We start from the raw sequence: 19,921 nt of genomic DNA, 5'->3' as shown, positions 1-19,921 counted from the left end.
ATATTTTGGCCTTCTGTTCTCCCATATATACTGTATGCATATATATACATATATATATATATATACATATATATACATACATATACATACATATACATACATATACATATATACATACGCATATACACATATATACACATATATACACATATATATACACATATATATATATATATATATATATATATATATATATATATATATATATACATATATATATATATATATATATACATATATATATATATACATATATATATATATATATATATATATACTATATATTATATATATATATACACACACACACACACATACAGTATACATATATATGAATACATACATGCATGCAGTAAATATATTTACATATGCATATACTATATTTACATATGAATACACACATATGTACATATATGCATACACTGCATGTATTTGTATCTAAAGTATTCAGCCCTGACATGCTTGATCCGACATGCCATCACACAGTGCTTGCCCTTCTCCTCACTTACTGCGTATAAGTACCAATAAGTACACACACATTATGATGTCCTCTGTAGGATGAGACCCTGCAGTTTTCCATTCACACTCTCACCCCAGGATCTAGAATGGAGTGTTCTGTTTCCATTAGTGCATCTCAGAAGCCTCCAACCAAAAAGGACCTGTTGGGAATGCAATGTCCATAATGTAACATCCTCGCACAAATTTCTAATGTGCATGGGAGCAACAAGTTCTTGCAGCTATGGAACTGAGAGGCAGTTAGAATTTATGAATATAAAGAGGAGTTCAAGCCGCATTTCTACATCTATTCCCTTTGGCATGGTATATACATGTTTTGCATCAGTTCTCTGCTGTTAGTTTGGCTTCACTTCCTTCTCCACTTGCTCCTAGTGTTCAGTTTTATTTGTCTAGTTTTCTAAAGGCTGGAGAGGACATGGTACCAAAGAAACATTTACTGGGAAATTAAATTTTTTATTCCTTAATTTTTAAAAAGGGTTGAGTGTTTTTGTCTTTCAAAAGTATGTCCTTTTAATTATGATTGTTATTATTATTATGGTCATCATTAATATTATTATTATTATCATTAATATTTTTTATTATTACACAAAATGTGGGTTTTCCTTAAACCAAGGAAAAAAAGGTTTGTACTGTTTCCAAAAATAAAAAGTAGACTATTTACAGTGCTCCTTCATACGTTCTGTACAGAGAAGTCTTTCCATTTGTTTCTCTCTCTTTCTTCCAGGTTACTTCCAGGGTGAGAGTGGTCAGATGTGCGTCAAGGGCACAGTCCCATTGAGGTAATGTTGCTGGACGCTGGCGTAGCCTCTTTGTCCAGATGGGTCGGCTGTGTCATTGCTGGGGATGTACATGCTGATCATGTCACGCAGGTCTCCTTGCAGACCCCCTCGGTGGTGGCTAGGGGCCCCAGTTGGAGAGTGTGACACTGGCTCAGGTTTGACCATTGACATCACAGAGCTGGCTTGCTGGGCACTCCCTCCATATGACATGGAGCTGCAGAAAGAAAAGGAGGAAGGGAGTTTAATTAGATGGAAACACATTTTTACATTTTTAAACTGGTTTGGTAGTTTGTTGGCTAACGTCTATCCCACCTCTGACACCAGCTTGCTTGATTTTATTCTTCATCAGCAACACCAATAACTACTATACATTAAAGATATTAATATTTTGGACAATGTAGTCATTAAACATCACAAATAGCAACACATACTGAATGTACATCAGCATTTAAACTAGTACAAGTCCTTCCTACACTCTTAAAAATACCGGTTCTTTAAAGGAACTTTACTGGATTATGCGGTCCATCATTGAACCACTACTTGACACAGAACCATTTCATTCATGAAAGGTGTCTTTGCACATGAAATTCCTTCTTTGGATTTTGAAAAGGTTCCTAATATGTGGACAAAACAAGAAATATTTGATGAATAATAGGTTAACTGCCGGGATACAACAGATCAAGAAAACCTAAATTCTGCCTGTTATTGTATGCAGCAAGAGTCCTTTTAAATTCAGAAACCTACTGGCATTTCGTAAATCTGCCATCATGTATTCATGGTTGCTTGTAGAACCTGTGACAGATCTTTAAAAAGTTCTTTCTGTAACCTTCATGTGGTTGGTTCCCCTATGGCATCGCTCTGAAGAACAACATTGGCACCTTAATTTTTAAGAATGTAGATGTAAGCCTGTATTATGATTAACTAAATAAATAAATAGACAACATAGAAAACTAAGTGGAGCTCTAATTTGAATCACAGATTCATTGTTGGGTCTTTTTTGGAAGCCTTAGACATATAGGATGGAGTGGACCAGTTATTAAAGCAACTGCTGTTGTAGCAGTTATCCATTATTAAGAATTATCTAATACAAATGGCAGCTCACTGTTTAAGCTCCTCAAAACGAAGTAGGATTTCATAGATGTGTAATCAGAGGGGTATATTATAGTTTAGCCCTACTCCATTTCAACATTAGTTCCAAAACATCATCATTTATAAGCATCTGCAGTACTCCCATATGAAACATGAGAGCAAACTTCAACCCTCTAACATACCTTCTTGACTTTCTCACCAACTTTCAGATTTTCAGGAACTTTTAATTGCATAAAGTAATACAATTATCCAGACTTCACTGTACTACTGAACTTTATAGCCTAGAAAATATGTTTCACTTTGTCTGGTTTTCTATAGCTGCAGTACAATAATCCCCCATGCAAACTCCTTGTGCTTTGTTTTTCAACCAGTCTGCCACCAGCAAATCATGAATGTTGTGAAGGCAGGACGGTGATACTGAACATTTGATGAGCTGGTTTCTACGGAGCTGCCACCATGTTGCATAATTTTAAGAGTCTGAGAAAGAATCGTTCTCAGAGAACCCGAGTGGACACATCATAAGCTGTCTTGTTTGAAACAAGTTGGTAAATGAACAAATAATTACAATGTTCATGATACTCAGTAAATAAATGAAAGAATGAATAAATCCACAAATAAATAAATACAGACACTCCGGTTTTCTTCTACATGTCAAAGATAGAAATGTTGCACCAACCGGCAATTCCAAATTTAGAAAGTATGGTGGGATATGGATTTTGTGACTAAATACTTGGAATAAATTTGTGAGGAAAATGCATAGATAGATAGATAGATAGATAGATAGATAGATAGATAGATAGATAGATAGATAGATAGAACAGGTGCTATATAATAGATAGATAGATAGATAGATAGATAGATAGATAGATAGATAGATAGATAGATAGATAGATAGATAGATAGATAGGCAGCATTGCCCACAATACAAGGCACACCCTAGAACAGGACGCCAGACAAAACCATCCATAAGACCACAGAATGCACTGTCCCTCTATCTGCTACTCATCTAAATTAACTCAATGTTTGGCATGGTTTGGGGTGGTTTACGCCTATCCCAGCAGCATCAAGCAAAACACAGGAGCCAACTTTCTATTTATGTGATTATTACATGGATTGCACATGAGTAGCAACAACCATGAATACACTGCCCATGACACAATAGTGCCTGGTGGCAACGGAGGAGAGGAAATCAAAAACTTCAGAGTGACATAAATCCTTGAAAATTGTGAGTTTATAAAGGCTGTATTTTTAATGTATGTTGCTATAATGCTCATTATGAAAGGGGAAATGTGATTGATTTTACAAACAGAATTGATTTTATTGGCATGCTGAAGCTGAATTTGAATCTTTCAATGCACAATGGAATACTTTGTCTATACCAGTGAAGATAATGAATCACTCATATGTACAGTGGATCAAACAGTTGATTGGTGAATGGCTAAGCTGCACCTACTGCTGTATAAAAGATGGCAGCCTGATGCTTGCAAGAAACAAGGACAGACTCTTTATGCTGACAAATACAGAGAAGCAAAAGTTTTTCTAGACTATTGTACATGTGAGTTCAACTATGTCTTAACACAGCATTTGTGCGTTCTGCAATATATAGGACAATGCCAACATTTCAAGCCAACTTTTTATTTGTACTTCACATGATACACAAATTCACATAATATTAGAACTTGAAATATGACAATTTGTTTTTTATTGAATTATGCAAGTAAACAAAGATGTGTCTTGTTTACTACCAACATTTAAAGGGACTTTAGCCTTAAAACCTCTGAAAGTAAACCAAAGTAAATTTCTTTAATGTGCGAAAGAAAAATTCTTTCACTAATTTAACATGATTCTTATCCAGAAGAATTCTCAGATATGTGTCTGGTGTTCACCATAAGCTGTAGATGATGGCTTTTAGACGAGGCCATCATGTATTATCAACTCTACGGGGGTTTTTCAAAGGTATTTTTCTGTAAAGCTTTAACCACTGGAAGGATGGAAATAGAGCAAAACGAACAACATAAAATAAAATAGATTTCTGTATTTTAATACATTATACTTTATTAATTCCTAAGGGGAAACTGTCTTGGGGGCCTGTATATTGGTCAGATATGCAAGTAAGAATTTCAATGTACTCTGTACACTTAATACAACTACAGCTGCTGCTACTACTTATACCTTAAGACCCACTAATTAAGTTTATATGTGTAAATATATTTATTTAGCATATGGTTTTATCCAAAGCAACTTCAAATGACAGTTTTGAAGAACTCTTGCTTCCGTAATTCTTTCATTTGTGTACCAGCAAGTGGAGCAGCTCACTTTAGGGTACACAGCAAGTCAGTGTCAATGGCTGAGAGACCTACACCTATTCAACCATCCCTGTAAGCTATAGCTTTCTCAGTGGCTACCTCAACACATGCAGGCTATACTAGGAATACAGCCAATTGATAAATTAACTGGGCTTGAAGTCATCTATGAATCTATGAAAGTAAGAGTCGATATGCAGGAACCTTGAGTTAGCAGTGTTGGAGCAAACAAATTTCTACTCTGTGGATGACAAATACGAAGTAAATCTGAAACTAAAACTGACCCGCTGTTGTTTCCGAGGTGTCTACCTCCTTGGATTATGAGAAAGCAAAACAAAAATTTACTGGGGCCATTTACACAAAATGTTCTACTCTAACAGAATCGGAGAATTAAACCAGTTTGGCCTGAAGCAGAGGAGACTGTGTGGGGACCTAATTCAGATCTGCAAAAGATTCAAAGGCATCGATAAACTGGATCCAGCAGAATTCATTCAGCTTAAGCGTGAATCACGTAGTCGAGGACACAGTAGAAATGAAGGGGACGTGTGTTTAGGACTGAAGGCAGGAAGCACTTTTTTACACAAAGAGTTGTGAATCTCTGGAACAAACTAGCAAGACATGTAGTCGAGGCAAAAACCTTAACAAACTTTAAGGAGAGTCTGGATGAGACATTGGGACAGCTTAGCTATACAGTGAGTTTGATGGACTAAGTGATCTTCTCTCATTTGTCAAATTTGTTACGTTCTAAAATTCTGTGCCCTTCTAATATAAGAATAAAAATCTCATGTATCAAAGAATGTGATTGTGGGTTGCTTGTGAGTTTTCACAAACAAGCACCAAACTAAAACCTTTGTTTGTTTACATGGTTAGATATGTAAAAAGTTAAAATAAAAAGAAAAGAAAAAGTACATAAAACAAAAAGAATCATATTTGAAATAAGAAAAATGCTGTTAATTTTATTAAAAATTATTAACCAATACTAAAAAAAAAAAATAGTGTAGTCTACCCATTGAGTTTCTTACTTGCCTAGTTCAGGATGTCGAGGTGCTGGCGTCTATCTCAGTAGCCCCAGAACACATTGCGGATGGGGCACCACTTTTAAAATACAGTATACCATGTGATCAAATTAAAACGTGCTGCGAGACAGGCTAGGGGATCGGAATATAAATTATGGAGCTCAGGTTATACATAAATGGAAAACTCTTTAAAAAATGAGTTGATCTTTTTTTGCACAATTCCCAGCAACTCCACTACACTGTTTTGAAGCATTGCTGTCAGCTACTATAATAAATGGGTCGTGCTTAGTAGTCTGATCAAGTAAAGTCCATTAAATTTTTGGAATCGTCATCTTGGCAATGTCTCAGACTCACTGTAGCAAAATAGGAAGGGTCTCGTCCAGTCTCTTCGCAACTGAGGGCAGAGTAACTTGACTCCTACTACCAGCTACCACCAAATGCTTCCATTTTGAGAATGCTGCTTTGTTGAGCATAACTCATCCATGAAGATGATTTTAATCAGTAGCTTGATAAAAAAAAAAGTTCTGTAGTCTTTCCATTCTGCCTTTTCTCTTTATTTTCTATGCCTGGAGGCTAGGCCACCAGAGTAGTTTGGGAACCCCGTAGATTAATGTTTTTCCAGAATTTCTACAGCTAGTCTCTTTTTTTTTCCTTTCTCCCCCAACCAGTTCTCTGTTTTTTCTTGACTCCTTGAGAATATACTGTACAAGATTCTCAAACTAGATTAAGCAAAGACGGGGTTGTTGGGCTGGTGAAGCCCATCCTGGCAGCACTGGGTGAAATGAAGGAACCATTCCTTGATTTGGTGCCAATCCATAGCAGGGCCCTCACACACATCCAAGCTTACTCACACTGCATTAGTGTAGAGAATATGAAAAGGTGGCATAACATAATATTCACAAACCAGCTTGATCCAGTTTAAGGTTGTTAGGGTCTGGGGCATATTCTAGGAGCCCTGGGTACAAGGAAGGAACAAACCCTGGACAGAAACAGGAATTGGACAAGAACGGCTCATGCACACACCCACATGGGGTCAATTTAGAACCGCTAATTAATCTAACATGCATGTCTTTTGAAATCATCCAAATGAATTCTTTTGGAAGCTGACAGGATTTGAGAAATAGACATAAAAATGTGTATACAGAATGAGCAAAGCCGAGGACACCTGCCGGGATTTTTAGTAATAAAAAGGCAAAGAAAAAATGTCTGATTACCCAAACTCTGAAGAGCCCCCCCAGCAAAATCTGTTGCATTATTAGACAAAAAACCATGTTAGAACAATTTTCTTGTTATTTAGTGCAGCAGAAGTTAAAAAAGGCTCCTTAATAAAAACAGATGTTTTTGTTGTTAAGCGGAACACAACATTTATTCAGTATTATGAAAGCATGGCGGCACTTGGCGGGCATCTTCAGTCGCTTTCAATGGCGTCCTCCAATGGGAGCGCAGTGCCTTTGACAGCGGGCCCGTGCTCAGCCAGCCACGCACATCCTCACTCCGCCGCCCCTAGGCCTAGGCCTCAATGGCTCTTCTATTGAGGCTTTTTGAGCTCTTGGGTTGCCATGGCAGTAAATTCTAAAGGCCTACTTTTTTCACACTGGACAAGGCTGCACGTTGGAGTTTGCATAACTACTCCAGCAAAGGAAAGAAGGCGCAAAGTTAACTGTTACCTTGCTCATGAGCCGCATATTGACTATTATAAGCAGGATACCTCACAAGAATGGAACCATAAGGGACTTACATAAAGGGGCAAAGGCAAACAAAGACAGCAGAAGTCTCAAAAAACCCCAGTCTGCCTTTGTCATTGAAGGTGAACTGCAGTTTTTAATGACAGATTAGCCCTACAGTTGTGCTTACTCTACCCTTCAGTCTGAAAAACGTTATGATTATAAGTAACCTGCCTTTCCTCTCGCTCTATTTAGTTGGAGCACCTTTCATTAGATCTGCTCAGTCCTTCCAGGACTCTACAGAACGGTGGACTACCACATTTTATGGACACCAAAAACTGAAATAGTTTATAAAGAGCTCAAAGAACCATCCATTTATCAGATCACCACCAAACAGTTCTGCTGCTCCCTGCCATAAACCAAATGTACTTTTATCGTTTACCAGAAGCCATCCCAGTTTCACTTTGGAACAGGTAATCCACGTGAAACTAAGCATGTTTGGACCAGGCCAGCTTGGGTTGCTCATGGAAGATGTGTTGGTGGGGTCAGCAGGGGGCACTTGCTCTGGGGTCTATGCATGGATAACAATACCCCAGTACAGTGATGGTGCCAGTCTTAAGAAAAGACTTTAAACTAATGTCCTAACTCTCAGGTTATAAAAGATCCCAGAGCATCTTTCGAAAATAGTAAGCTATTTCCCGATGTCCTGCCTAAATCGCTCACCACAGCCTTGTCCATTCTGGCCCCCTAATTATCCCTTGTCTTTAATTGGCTAACTCTCTCTCTTATCCCTACACCCCCTAATAACTAATGTGTGGTGAACGTACCAGCACAAGAATGGCTGCCGTCCCATCGTTCAAGTGGATGTAACAAATGGTAGTGGTTGAAGTGGCATCTGTACTGTCTATGTAAAGCATTTTGAGCAGTTAGAAAATTGCTATATAAATTTAATGAATTATTATTATTATTATTAGTTTTATTGGCCATGAATTAATATTGAACTAACTCCATCAGGAATGAGAGCAGAAGAGATATTTAAGAACAATAATTTTAGGAAGAAAGTCAGTTTGGTCATAAAAACTGGTTTAAAAGTGTGTACATATATACAGACAGACCCTTATCTATCTATCTAAGACAGATTGAGGGATGGACAGTGAGACACATATGTGTAAAATATATTGTAGCATATAATACATAGACAGTAAAGTGTAAAGGCCCTATATAATGAGTTAATAGACAGATAAATTGTTAAATATGTAACACACCTATAAAGATTTGTTTTTCCTTTACAAGCAGGTCCACTCCCAACCTGACTTCTGCAAACATTATTCACTAAAAGCTAGCGGATCTATTGGAGTACACTAACTTATATTTCACAGGAAAGACAACATCTCGGTCTACAAGATCTGCCCCCACTTTTTTGTTTTTTTTTGTTGTTGTTGCCCACTTCACACTAATCTGTGAAGTACTCATCTGTGCCAAAGTTTTACCCAAAGCCATTATTATCATAATGTGCTATGCTGTTAAAAAGTATTGCATTCTGTTTTCTGAATTAGTGCATATTTTCTACATTGAATATGATTAAATCTTTACTCAAAGCCTACAATTAGATTAAAGACACCTTGAGTGAACAAATAACACAGAAATGTGACTTTTTCAGAATTAGATAATGCTATGCATTTCGACAGATGAAAAAGTAGCTGCCCCCTTTGGACTCAGTAATTGGGAGAAGTGTCAACAGGCCCAGCCATTCTTCATTATAAGAGCATGACTCTGACTGTGGTCCAATGGTGTCTGCGAGTCCAATTAATGGGTTTATACCATCCATCGCCCCATAGATATCAAAAACGTTTTTCATGGGATGCCATGAATTACTTTTGATTGTTGCATGACAGGCACTGACAATTTCCCTTTGACAGCAATGGCTCACGAAAAAAAAAGAAAAAGAAAGTTAGAAACACAGCTAAATCAAATCTGTTTGGTATTCAAATTATTCCAAAATAACACCACACTCTCACATTTGATTAATTTTGGTCAGGGCTGGAATCACTGGGGAAGGAACCAGACCTGGGCAGGGCGTACGGGCATCTAAGGACCACTTTAGAGTTGTTAATTAACATTACCTACATAACCTCTGCGTTGTGAGCAGGAAAACTAGAGGACCTGGAGTGTTTGCCTTACAATGAACCCCTGCGAGTTTTTTCCTCCAGCATCTCGCCAGTTGGCGTTTGTACTTTTCTTTTCTCGCTGGTGATCTGACTTTAGAAACAGACTTATCACTATAATCTTTAGAGACTTAAGAACTAATTTAGCAATTTAATCCATGCTGAAGGACACTACTTTTTCTGCTACTGGTTTTATTGGTATTATATAAGAACATATTGATCACTTCTAATTTACTATAAATGGTATCCATTTATTTATTCATCCTTCCACTTATTAATTTCCAATGTATTATTTTTCTTTTTACTTGATTTATCTTTCTTTAACATCTTATAAAGCACTTTCAGCTACATATTTTGTCTTATACAAATAAATGGAGGACTGACACAAACATAGGAGGAACACTACGCATGGACAACACCACGGTGTGAAATTTTAATTCAGCATGTGAGATCTGTGAGGCGGCAGCACTGACCATTGTGCTAAACTGGTGACTCTTATTACCTATTTAATGAACTCATTGGAGAAGCAATATCTTGTAAATGTCGGAAGATTACATGTTTGAACACTGAGGACATCACACAAATAAAAGAAGCATTCATTTTTCTGTCATACTCTTCTCTGTTGGTAACTCTAAACAACAAAAAAAAAAATCTGCTCAAATTCTCTATGAAAATAATATGTAGTGGTCTACAACCAAATAGTTTTAACAGAATTGTATATTTGTAAATAATTAGGCCAACAGAATGCCTAGCAATTCTAGATGCTAAGAAACACTTCTGAGTTTTCACACAAGGTGACAAGCAGATTCTGCATTCTGGGTTTGAATCCTGTGCCTGTTTGTTGTCCATGTGGAGTCTTCATGTTCTCCTCGTGTCCGTGTGGATTTCCTCCCACAGCCCCTAAGGTGTGCTTATCATGTTAAATGGTGACTCTGAGTTGGCTCTTTGCCTAATGCAGTGCTAATTCCTGCCTTGTGCCAACCTCCCAAAACCTGAAACAGGGTTAAACAGGTTTAACAATTATATATTGTAAGGTGCTATAAATAAGGTATCATTATAGTAATTTACAGCACTACAATTTTTTATTTTACTAGACAGTGTCAGCAAGGACACAGAAACCTGTGAACTAGACGGCCATGTTAGTCATGTAGTACCTTTGAGACTTACACTACAAGTCACATACTTTTCAAAAAAATACAAATGCAGTTATGCATGAAAAAATACAGAAATGCATAATACTGCATCGCCATTCACAACTCCTGCCCAACCCCTCTTACCCCCACTTTTGCCCTCTTACCCTTACAGGGTAAAACATTCCCATCAAACTTGCCTGAGAGGATGAATAAAGTATCTGTCTATCTGTCTATCTATCTATCTATCTATCACCCCACTACAGACCCTCCTCTGCAAAAGCTACTATGACATGGACATTTGCTCCTTTGAATTAATTTCTAGTGACGACAACCATTACTGTGACACAACTTTCAAAAAGAACTGATCCACAGATTTCAAATTTGTATTACATTTTTAACAAAAAAATAAATTTCATCCTGAGGCCATTGTCTAGTATATATGAAAACCAGCCACTAGTGAGAATGTTGTACCCTCAACTGCCTCTAGAGGGCATAACGAGGAAAACTTTATGCCACTTCAGCACACCCGCAATGTCCTTACATTGCAATTTAACAACTGAGCTCTTTTAATCAGTCTTTCTAAATGTGGGTGGTCAGCCTGATGTGCTGAGCCTTTTACTGTTAAAGATGGTTGAAGGAATACTCTAATGTCAGGTGGAAAAAAAATGGGAGGTACAGAGGAACAGCACATTATATGGATTATGCAACAGGCCATTTGAGTGCCTACATCTTTATTTCCTTGAACTGGAAGATAATAACACTGACCTTGGGATGACAACTCAGAAACAAGGGTTCTTTACCAGTAGCCATTACAATATCAGGCACAAACTGTCTGGACTAGTATTAGACTCAAGCAGCCCTGACTTCTATGCACTGGAGATGTGACATCTTTGTTGGTGTGTTCCACTGTCGGCTTGGTTTTCATGCCATCTGGATCCGCACATGGAGACAAAGAAGACACAAGTGCCATCTGGAAAATATTGCTGTCGCAAAAGTGGGTGTCTTTGTGTAGGGTGAAATATAGTCAGTCGCCACAATCCGATCGCTGTGGAGGTCCTGTCACTCAAATGACCTTCCTTGGCAAGCCTCCCTGGTGCCATTTTTCAGAAGGACAATGCCTGGCCTGTCACAGATGCAATCATTCTTTCTAGAATACCTACATGACACCTCCATTAGAGTGTGTGCTTGTGAGATGTTGTAGAATGTTAGAAAGCGTTCACTGCCACTAACTCCTTGATGGAGAAACGCATGCTTGAATGTACCATAGGCACCACTCAGCGCCCTCTTGACTCTTGAATATAAAACAATATGCCAAAGATCCACATGGGTAGCCCCAATCTGGAAAAATAAATTACTCCTTTGCTCTTCATGGAATCTTTTTTCTTCTGTATGTCAGTATTCACACACATTGTACCAGTGCTTAGTGGGACAACAGAGACATTTACAAAGTCCATTTAAATAATCCTAATTAGAATCTATTTAAATATAGCTACATTAAAATATTTAAGTCATTTAAAAACATCTACTCACTTTCAGAAACTGTCTTCTTTATTAAGCAGATGAGTACCAGCTCAGGGCAAATGCCAAGATACACATGCCAGGCCACTTATCCAGTTTTGAGAACTAGGAAGACAACCAAGTGGCTGGAGAGAAAGCCATGGGGACAAGAGAAGAACATGCCACCTCCACTCCTTTCTGGGAAGCCCTCAACTCCCACATACAAGGTCAAGTTAGAGACATAACTAATCTGCATATATTTGGGTTGTAAGAGTGCAAAAAACAAAGACACTAACCATTGTGTCACTTCAAATAATTTCTGAAACCAGTTAGCTGAAGGGGTACTTGAAACAATGACCATGTAAATCTTTTTTTAGGTTCTCATATTGCACCATCGCTTCATCTCCCACTGCATTCATTTCACCTGGGTGGTGACACTCATGCTGCCGCTGGTGACACAAATAAACACACATTTCATTGCCTCAAACGTGCATACGGTAAAGCGCTTTAAGGCTGCTAAACCTTGTGTTTAAGATCAAACGAAATGTCATTGCTGTCATTAATCTGGTGATGGCATCTGATCCTCACCTGAATCTCACCTTAAGGTATAAGCTTCTGGCAGGTTGCCTTTAAGTCACTCCTTCTGAGTGCATCATCAGTGTATCACTCAAATTATTCTTTTAATTGCTTGTTGTTGGCAAGACTTAACTAAGTATGAGGCTTGTAATTTCTTGAAGTTGGAGTTCACGGCCAGCAAAAAGAGGATTTAAATATATGACTTTAAAAAACACAAGGAATGGGAAGAGCAGCTGTAAAGGTTCATTCTGACAAAGGCTGAGATTTCTCCTCAAAATATTCAACACCATCAAGGCCCCATTTTCTTATAATTACATTGTTATTGTTGTAGTGGGGGCGCTTTTTTTAAAGTTCTCTGACTGCCTGTTTAGTAGAATGTAGTAAAGGGCTCCCCAAAATACTGACCCTGCTTAATGATTAGAGCACTGTATAAGTGACCCTGCTTAATGATTAGGGCACTATATAAGTGACCCTGCCTAGTGATTAGAGCACTGTATAAGTGACCCTGCTTAATGATTAGGGCACTATATAAGTGACCCTGCCTAGTGAACAGGATGCTTTTTGAGTAAACCCTCAGTCTGAGTATGGTGTGATATAATTTACCATGCCTGCTTAGTAGGGTGCTGTATGAATAACTCCACTGCCTGAGATGGATGCTTTATAAATGACCACACCTACGAAGTAGGGTATTATATAAGTATCTGTGTCTACTTAATAGGGTGCTTTATAAATGACCATACCCACTGAGTAGTGTGCTATACAAGTACCTGAGTCTCCTTAAAGGGGTGCTATGTAAGTGACCACACCCACTGAGTAGGGTGCTATATAAATAACCATACCTACTAAGTAAGGTACTGTATAAGTATCTGTGTCTACTTAATGGGGTGCAATATAAATGACCACAACTACTAAATAGGGTGCTATACAAGTATCTTTGTTTGCTTAATAGGGTGCTATGTAAATGACCACACTCACTGAGTAGGGTGCTATATAAGAACTTAAGTTTGCTTAGTAGGGTGTTATATAAATGACTACACCTACTAAGTATGGTACTATATATGTATCTGTGTCTACTTAATGGGGTGCAATATAAATGACCACAACTAATAAATATGGTGCTATACAAGTACCTGTGTCTACTTAAAAGGGTGCTTTATAAATGACAACACCTACTGAGTAGGGTGCTATATAAGTGTTTGTGTTTGCTTAGTAGGGTGCTACATACACTAATTGACCATGCCTTCTACACAGTGTAAGTGACCATATCTATTACGTAGATTTTATAAAGTCCCATTTCAAGTTTATCATCATGTGTACATGATATACTGAGATCATGTCTCCCATACAGTAGTAACGAATGAGCAATACAAACCAGAAATGGTGAATAGCACACCATAAATTAAACAAACCTCAGCTGATGGACATACAAAACAGGTCTGCTCGTGCACCCTGTACAGCATAATTGCCTTTTGTGTGATTTTGTAACCCAAATTGTGACTCTGTCTACTAAATAGGGAACTACATAAGTGACCATACCCAATGGGCAGGGCGCTTTATAGAACAAACTAAACTGAGGAAAGCATGTTAGTATTGAAGCTGTGGGCTCGTTCAGATTGATTCATTACTAAAGGTGGCCAGCAAACAGGTTGGCTTAGTAAAAGTCCTGTTGTACAGCCTCCGTCAAGGATGTCTGGATTTCCCTTTTTACAAAGTAAATAATTTGATGTCAGTCTTCCAAAAGCGCTTCGTGAGTCCTTATTACAAGAACAATCATTGAGATGAAGGCATTCAACAGCTTTTCTCTAACCAAAGATAAAGACTAGAGGTTTAATAAAATACAGATAATAATGCTTCTCTCTTAGGTACAGTATGCCTCTTGCTGTTTTTATTGCTACTTGCAACACAAATTATTATTATTATTATTATTATTATTATTATTATTAGGGACATGTTGTCAATTAATTTAGAATGTCTTTGCAGTTTGTGTAATTATTATGGGTTGTATTATTAGTAATGGTATCCATTAATTTATTTTTCTCAGTACAGTATCACCCTGAAGTCCATCCTAGAAACATTAGCACAAGGAAAAGAAAGATCACTGGAAGGGATGCCAGTTCACAACAGGGCACACTCACATACAGTTCATACCCAATGAGCCAACTCATTCGCCAATTAACAACTTATGAAATTTGACAAACAAGAAAAGACCATTCAGTCCATCAAGCTCATTTGTTTGGATAATTGCTATCCCGTCCCAAAATCGCATTCAGATATTTCTTAAAAGTGGACAAGGTTTCTGCTTCAACTACATGTCACGGTAGTTTGTTCCAGAAATAACCATATGGGTGAAAAACAAAACACCTGCAAACTACACCCAGAGAGTAACTGGGTTAGACATGGAGCTCTGCAGTTTTGATTCATCAGTGCTCAACATTGCATTACAGTGATGCCATCATTATTACTATTGTTAAAAATAAGAGTAAGAATTCTGTTGCCTCGTGGATACAAGGTTGAATCATGCTTGTTGTCTGCGTGCAGTTTACGTGTTTTTCCCGTATCTCTGTGGGTTTCCTTCTACATCCCCAAAATTGTGCAGGTTAAGCTAAGTAACATATCCAAACATGACATTCTCATACCCACTTTATCATCACAGAGGACAAAAGCCCATCCTGGTAGCAAGACAGGAAACAACCTGGACAGGGTACTTACCCAATACCTGGCCAACTAATACATACGCAACCCCAATCAAGGCGAATATAGACCTGCAAATTAACCTAATCCACAAATCTCCACACCTATAACATCTAGATATAGGGTCCAAACCTTGGACACTGGATTCGTGCATAGACAGTACTAAAAACCCCACGTGTCACCCACTCATTAGTTATGCTGAACTGACCCTTTTGCTACACACATTAGTAAGATTAAATCTGGACTACTGTGTGCAGTTCTGGCCACCACACTACAAGAAAGACAGAGCAGAACTTAAAGCTGTGCAGAGCAGAACAACTCAGGATTTAAGGACATATCTTACTGTGACCAACTCAGAGCCTCAGATTTGTTCGTTCTCGAGCAGAGGAGACTGCATAGAGACCTAATCCAGGATATCAAAATTTTCAAAGGTGTTGATAAAGTAGATCCAGCCGAATTCCTTCAACTTAATGGTGAATCAAACACTCGAGGACACAAATGAAAATTAAGGGGAATAATAATAATAAACAGAAATTAAACAGAACTTCACATGATCTATATACGAAACATATATCAGGACCTAATAATAATAATATAGCATTCGTGTCTAATTTTTTTATGTTTTAATTTTTAGAAGCAAACCTTTTGGCTTTATTGTCCTTGCTGTTATGGCAGTAGCTGTTGACTTAATCTTATAAATGGATTACGCCTAATTCTCCTTCATCTTCCTTTTAATGTTATGGAGACTCATGCCTCTTTTGAACCTGCCTTCTTCACTACTGACTGTCAGGTGGTGATCGTATTACAGGAAATTGTTTGTTTGTGTTTCCCTTGTGCCTGCGGTGGTCACTTCCTGCAGGTGTGTTCTGAGGGTGAGGCAGTGTGACCTGAACTAGAAAGCTAAAGGTCGGCTATCAGCCACCATCATGGACACCCTGTGCCATCCTGAGTGTGTCACTTCATCTCCGAGTGATCTTATGAAGTCATACCTGTAAAGCAGCTTCGGTTAGGGGTCGCTTGGGAAAGCTGCTATACACTTAATAAAGGATAGCCATTACATCAGCGCAGCAACCATAGTGTTGCACTTTAAAAGCACAATGTTTCTGGCTTAAGCACGTCAACTGCTCAGCCTGGGCGTACTACAGTTGGACAAATGTGAAGACTTGTTTAGCACACCTGTAAAGCATCTGGGATTGGCTTTCACTCTACAATTAGAAGAGTATCCATTTTGGAAAGGCACTACATAAAATGGTGTGTCTGTAATCTGTAGTCTCTACATTGTGGCACCCGAGTGAGTCAGTTCATTTATCAAATTGCTAATTGTAGAAACACTGAAACAATTGCAATATGGCTTTGAAAAAAAGTAGCTTATTCTGTGCGGTCCTGAGTGATGGAATTTGTCCGCATTGCATATAAAGTTAGGAAGAAACAACTGTGCAGGTGGTTTTGGATAAGCTTGTTATAAAAGTGTTAACAGAACAGGTCAGAAAGTGACACTGTAAGCAAAGGGGGCACGTGCTGTCTGAACTTGGATTCATAAAAATACATTCAGTTCTTTTATAGCTTTTACATCTTACTATCTGACTACCACATATTTTTTCATCCATTTTATAATATTTTCCTTTTAAAAGGCAAACAAATGCCATACTGTGGCTAATCAATTGTGTTCTCAAGACTTCGCTGCATGAGAATGTGGCTCTGATCCTAAATTGCATAAGCAGATGGTGAAGAAAGATGTAGGGATGAGCAAATGGAGAAATATTTCTTAGATTAAAATTAAAACTAGTGGTTACTACACCGATCCAGCATCATGAATTCAAGTTGTGCGCCTCAGTCACTCTGTCTGTCATTTTCCCCCTTGCATGCCAGTTTTTCTTTTCTTTTTCTTTCACATCCCATGAACTGGCATTCTTGATCGGTACTATGAGTTTGAACTGGCATCCTGTCCAGGCTTGATTCTTGCCTTGTGCCCCGATGCTGCCAGGATAGCCTCTGCCTGTATAACCTTAAATTATACTATTATGCAGTGGCATATTATACCCTTCAATGTTTTCACAATATCCTTCTACTTCTTATTGTCTTTACGTTAGCAAGAGTGAAGTTTTATTCACTTCTGGATTATTGAATTATTATTATTATGTTCAAGATGAACAATGACATACTTCATTACTATAGCTAACTCATGTCAATGGGGGACATTATTATTCTTTAATACTTGCCCCGGTTTAGTTGCACAGTGGCTAACCCTACCCTGGAAGCAGAGGGGACTGGGCGGTCTCTTGGTCTGGAACCCCTACAGATTTTATTTTTTTCTCCAGCCTTTGGAGTTTTTTTGTTTTTCTGTCCACCCTGGCCATCGGACCTTACTCTTATTCTATGTTAATTAATGTTGACTTATGTTTATCTTTTATTGTGTCTTCTATTTCTCTATTCATTTTGTAAAGCACTTTGAGCTACATTTTTTTGTATGAATATGTGCTATATAAATAAATGTTGATTGATTGATTTATTGGTTGCAAACCTGGAACCAACCCTGGCTGGGATGTCAATCTATTAGTGGGCACACTCACATATACCGACATGCCAGTTGATCCAGCACACACACGCACACGCACGCTTTTGAAATGTTAAGTGTAAAGACTCACAGGCAAGGGAAGAATGTGACAAGTGCGCAGAGACAGTGACCAGACCAAGTCCATGAGGCATGAGGTGGACCACTGCCTCACCAGGCCATGCGCCACCATTACTTTTAATTTTCCATTTTTGAAATAGTTCTTTAGTAGACTGTATACATTTTGCTCCTAGACTTGATTAATCCTTTTTCATTTTCCCCTATTGTAACAAGCCCTCTTTACACAGTCAGCACGCTCATGATTAGGTTCAGAAGCATTCTTCATAATGATAATCACTACCATGATCGTCACTATCAAAGCTAAAGCCTTTCCACAGGTTGTTAGGCCGACTTGTTTAGACCAACATGATTGGAATGGCTGGACCTGGAAAGAGCAGGAGCAGAAGATGGACAAACTGAGAGATTTTCATGTCAGTGATAATCAATGCACATATCATATTTGGCCTCCTACAGCAGCCATCCTAATAAATGGAGCTACATAAGCATGAAGTAAACTGAACTGAAACATCCGAGGAATGGAAAGTGTTACAGAGAAAGCAGGAGAGGTACAGCTAAACTAGTCATTTGGCACTTCATTAAATGTTGTAAATGTGTTGTTATTAATCATCACAGCACTCAATATTAACTCCATCCAGTTCAGAGATATAGGCAAAATGTTACCTGTTATAGAACTCCCGTCTGGACACTCAGATACTCCCTGACCTGCACACACTCATACAGCATCACTTCTTACTTGAAAGCCCAGGCAGACACAAGGAGAACTTGCAAACTCCAAACAGGTGGTAGCCAGGCCAGGATTTTAACCCAAGACTCCAAGTGTGTGTGTGTGTGTGTGTGTGTGTGTCTGTTAGTTAGCTATGTGTCCTGTCCAGGGTTGTTTTCAGGCTTGCACTTGCTGCTTCTAGAACCCTAAACCTAAACCTAAACCCAACCCCGAAAATGTCATGTTATGTTAAGTGGTGCTATGGAAGAGTGAGGCTAACCACTGCACCACAACAACACATTGTGTAATAAGTCAGTGACAGGTCAGTATGTCACATGTAGATAAACAAAGTGGTATATGTATTCCTACATTTCTAAAAACAATATCGCAATATGGCATCTTTCTATATGGAATACCAGCCTCCAGATTCCATTTTCTGATGCCTCATTTTCTAATACAGGGTCACAGACAGTAAAAGCTCATCACATACATCAAGGTGGTGGTGCTGCTTATTAACCCTGAATGGGATGCCAGCCCATAACACCTCACCCTCAATCTTACATCTTCACACCAAGCCGGTTTCAAGTTAAATCTCCAGGATTCAGGAGGGAACAGAAGAACCCCGCAGAAAATCAAATGAAACAGGAGAGAACTGCCAACCACCACAATGAAAGTGTCCAGCCCAGGAGCTGAATCAAGGTGACAGGGCTTGTAATGCAGCAGCTTTAACTACTGCGCCACTATACCACCCAACAATAATGCGTTTGTTTTCGTGTTTCTTGTAATGAGAGGTTTGCTGCTTTAGGTGACTAATGTGAGGTCTGACAATGATTCAAAAGTAGGAATTAAGATCAACCTATTGCTATCTCACAGTCCACTACCCTGGTCATTAAGGCCACATTACAAGACTGATATAGGAATTTGTGCTTGTTCATTTTTTGTTTGTTTATTTCGATTGCTGTGTTTCTTCTCAAAAGGGTAGCACCCTTTTAAACAATTCGGTCAATGACAAAAGCTGATGATGTAAGCTTAATTATTAGCAAATATCACCAACTACATATGGGAGGGGTGGCAGAAAAGTGAAAGCCCTCACCCTGCTAGGCGTGTGTGTCTTTGCCTTCACTTCATTAACCATAATTTGGGACTATGTGTAGTAA

The 19,921-nt window shown here is 38.4% G+C and overlaps 1 protein-coding gene across 1 annotated transcript in view; it reads right to left on the bottom strand.

Moving 5' to 3' along the window:
• Positions 1-415: 415 nt before the first annotated feature.
• The window catches only part of sox19b (SRY-box transcription factor 19b), a 33,347-nt gene continuing 13,841 nt past the window's right edge, over positions 416-19,921 (bottom strand). The window contains exon 2 of the mRNA XM_039746942.1: positions 416-1,509. Coding sequence (XP_039602876.1) covers positions 1,263-1,509 — 247 coding nt within the window. The 3' untranslated portion in view covers positions 416-1,262. The remainder of the gene's footprint in view (positions 1,510-19,921) is intronic.

This window comes from Polypterus senegalus, chromosome 3 (genome assembly GCF_016835505.1).
Source record: "Polypterus senegalus isolate Bchr_013 chromosome 3, ASM1683550v1, whole genome shotgun sequence".
NCBI classification, from domain to species: Eukaryota; Metazoa; Chordata; class Cladistia; order Polypteriformes; family Polypteridae; genus Polypterus; species Polypterus senegalus.
This window is presented reverse-complemented; position numbering and strand designations above follow the sequence as displayed.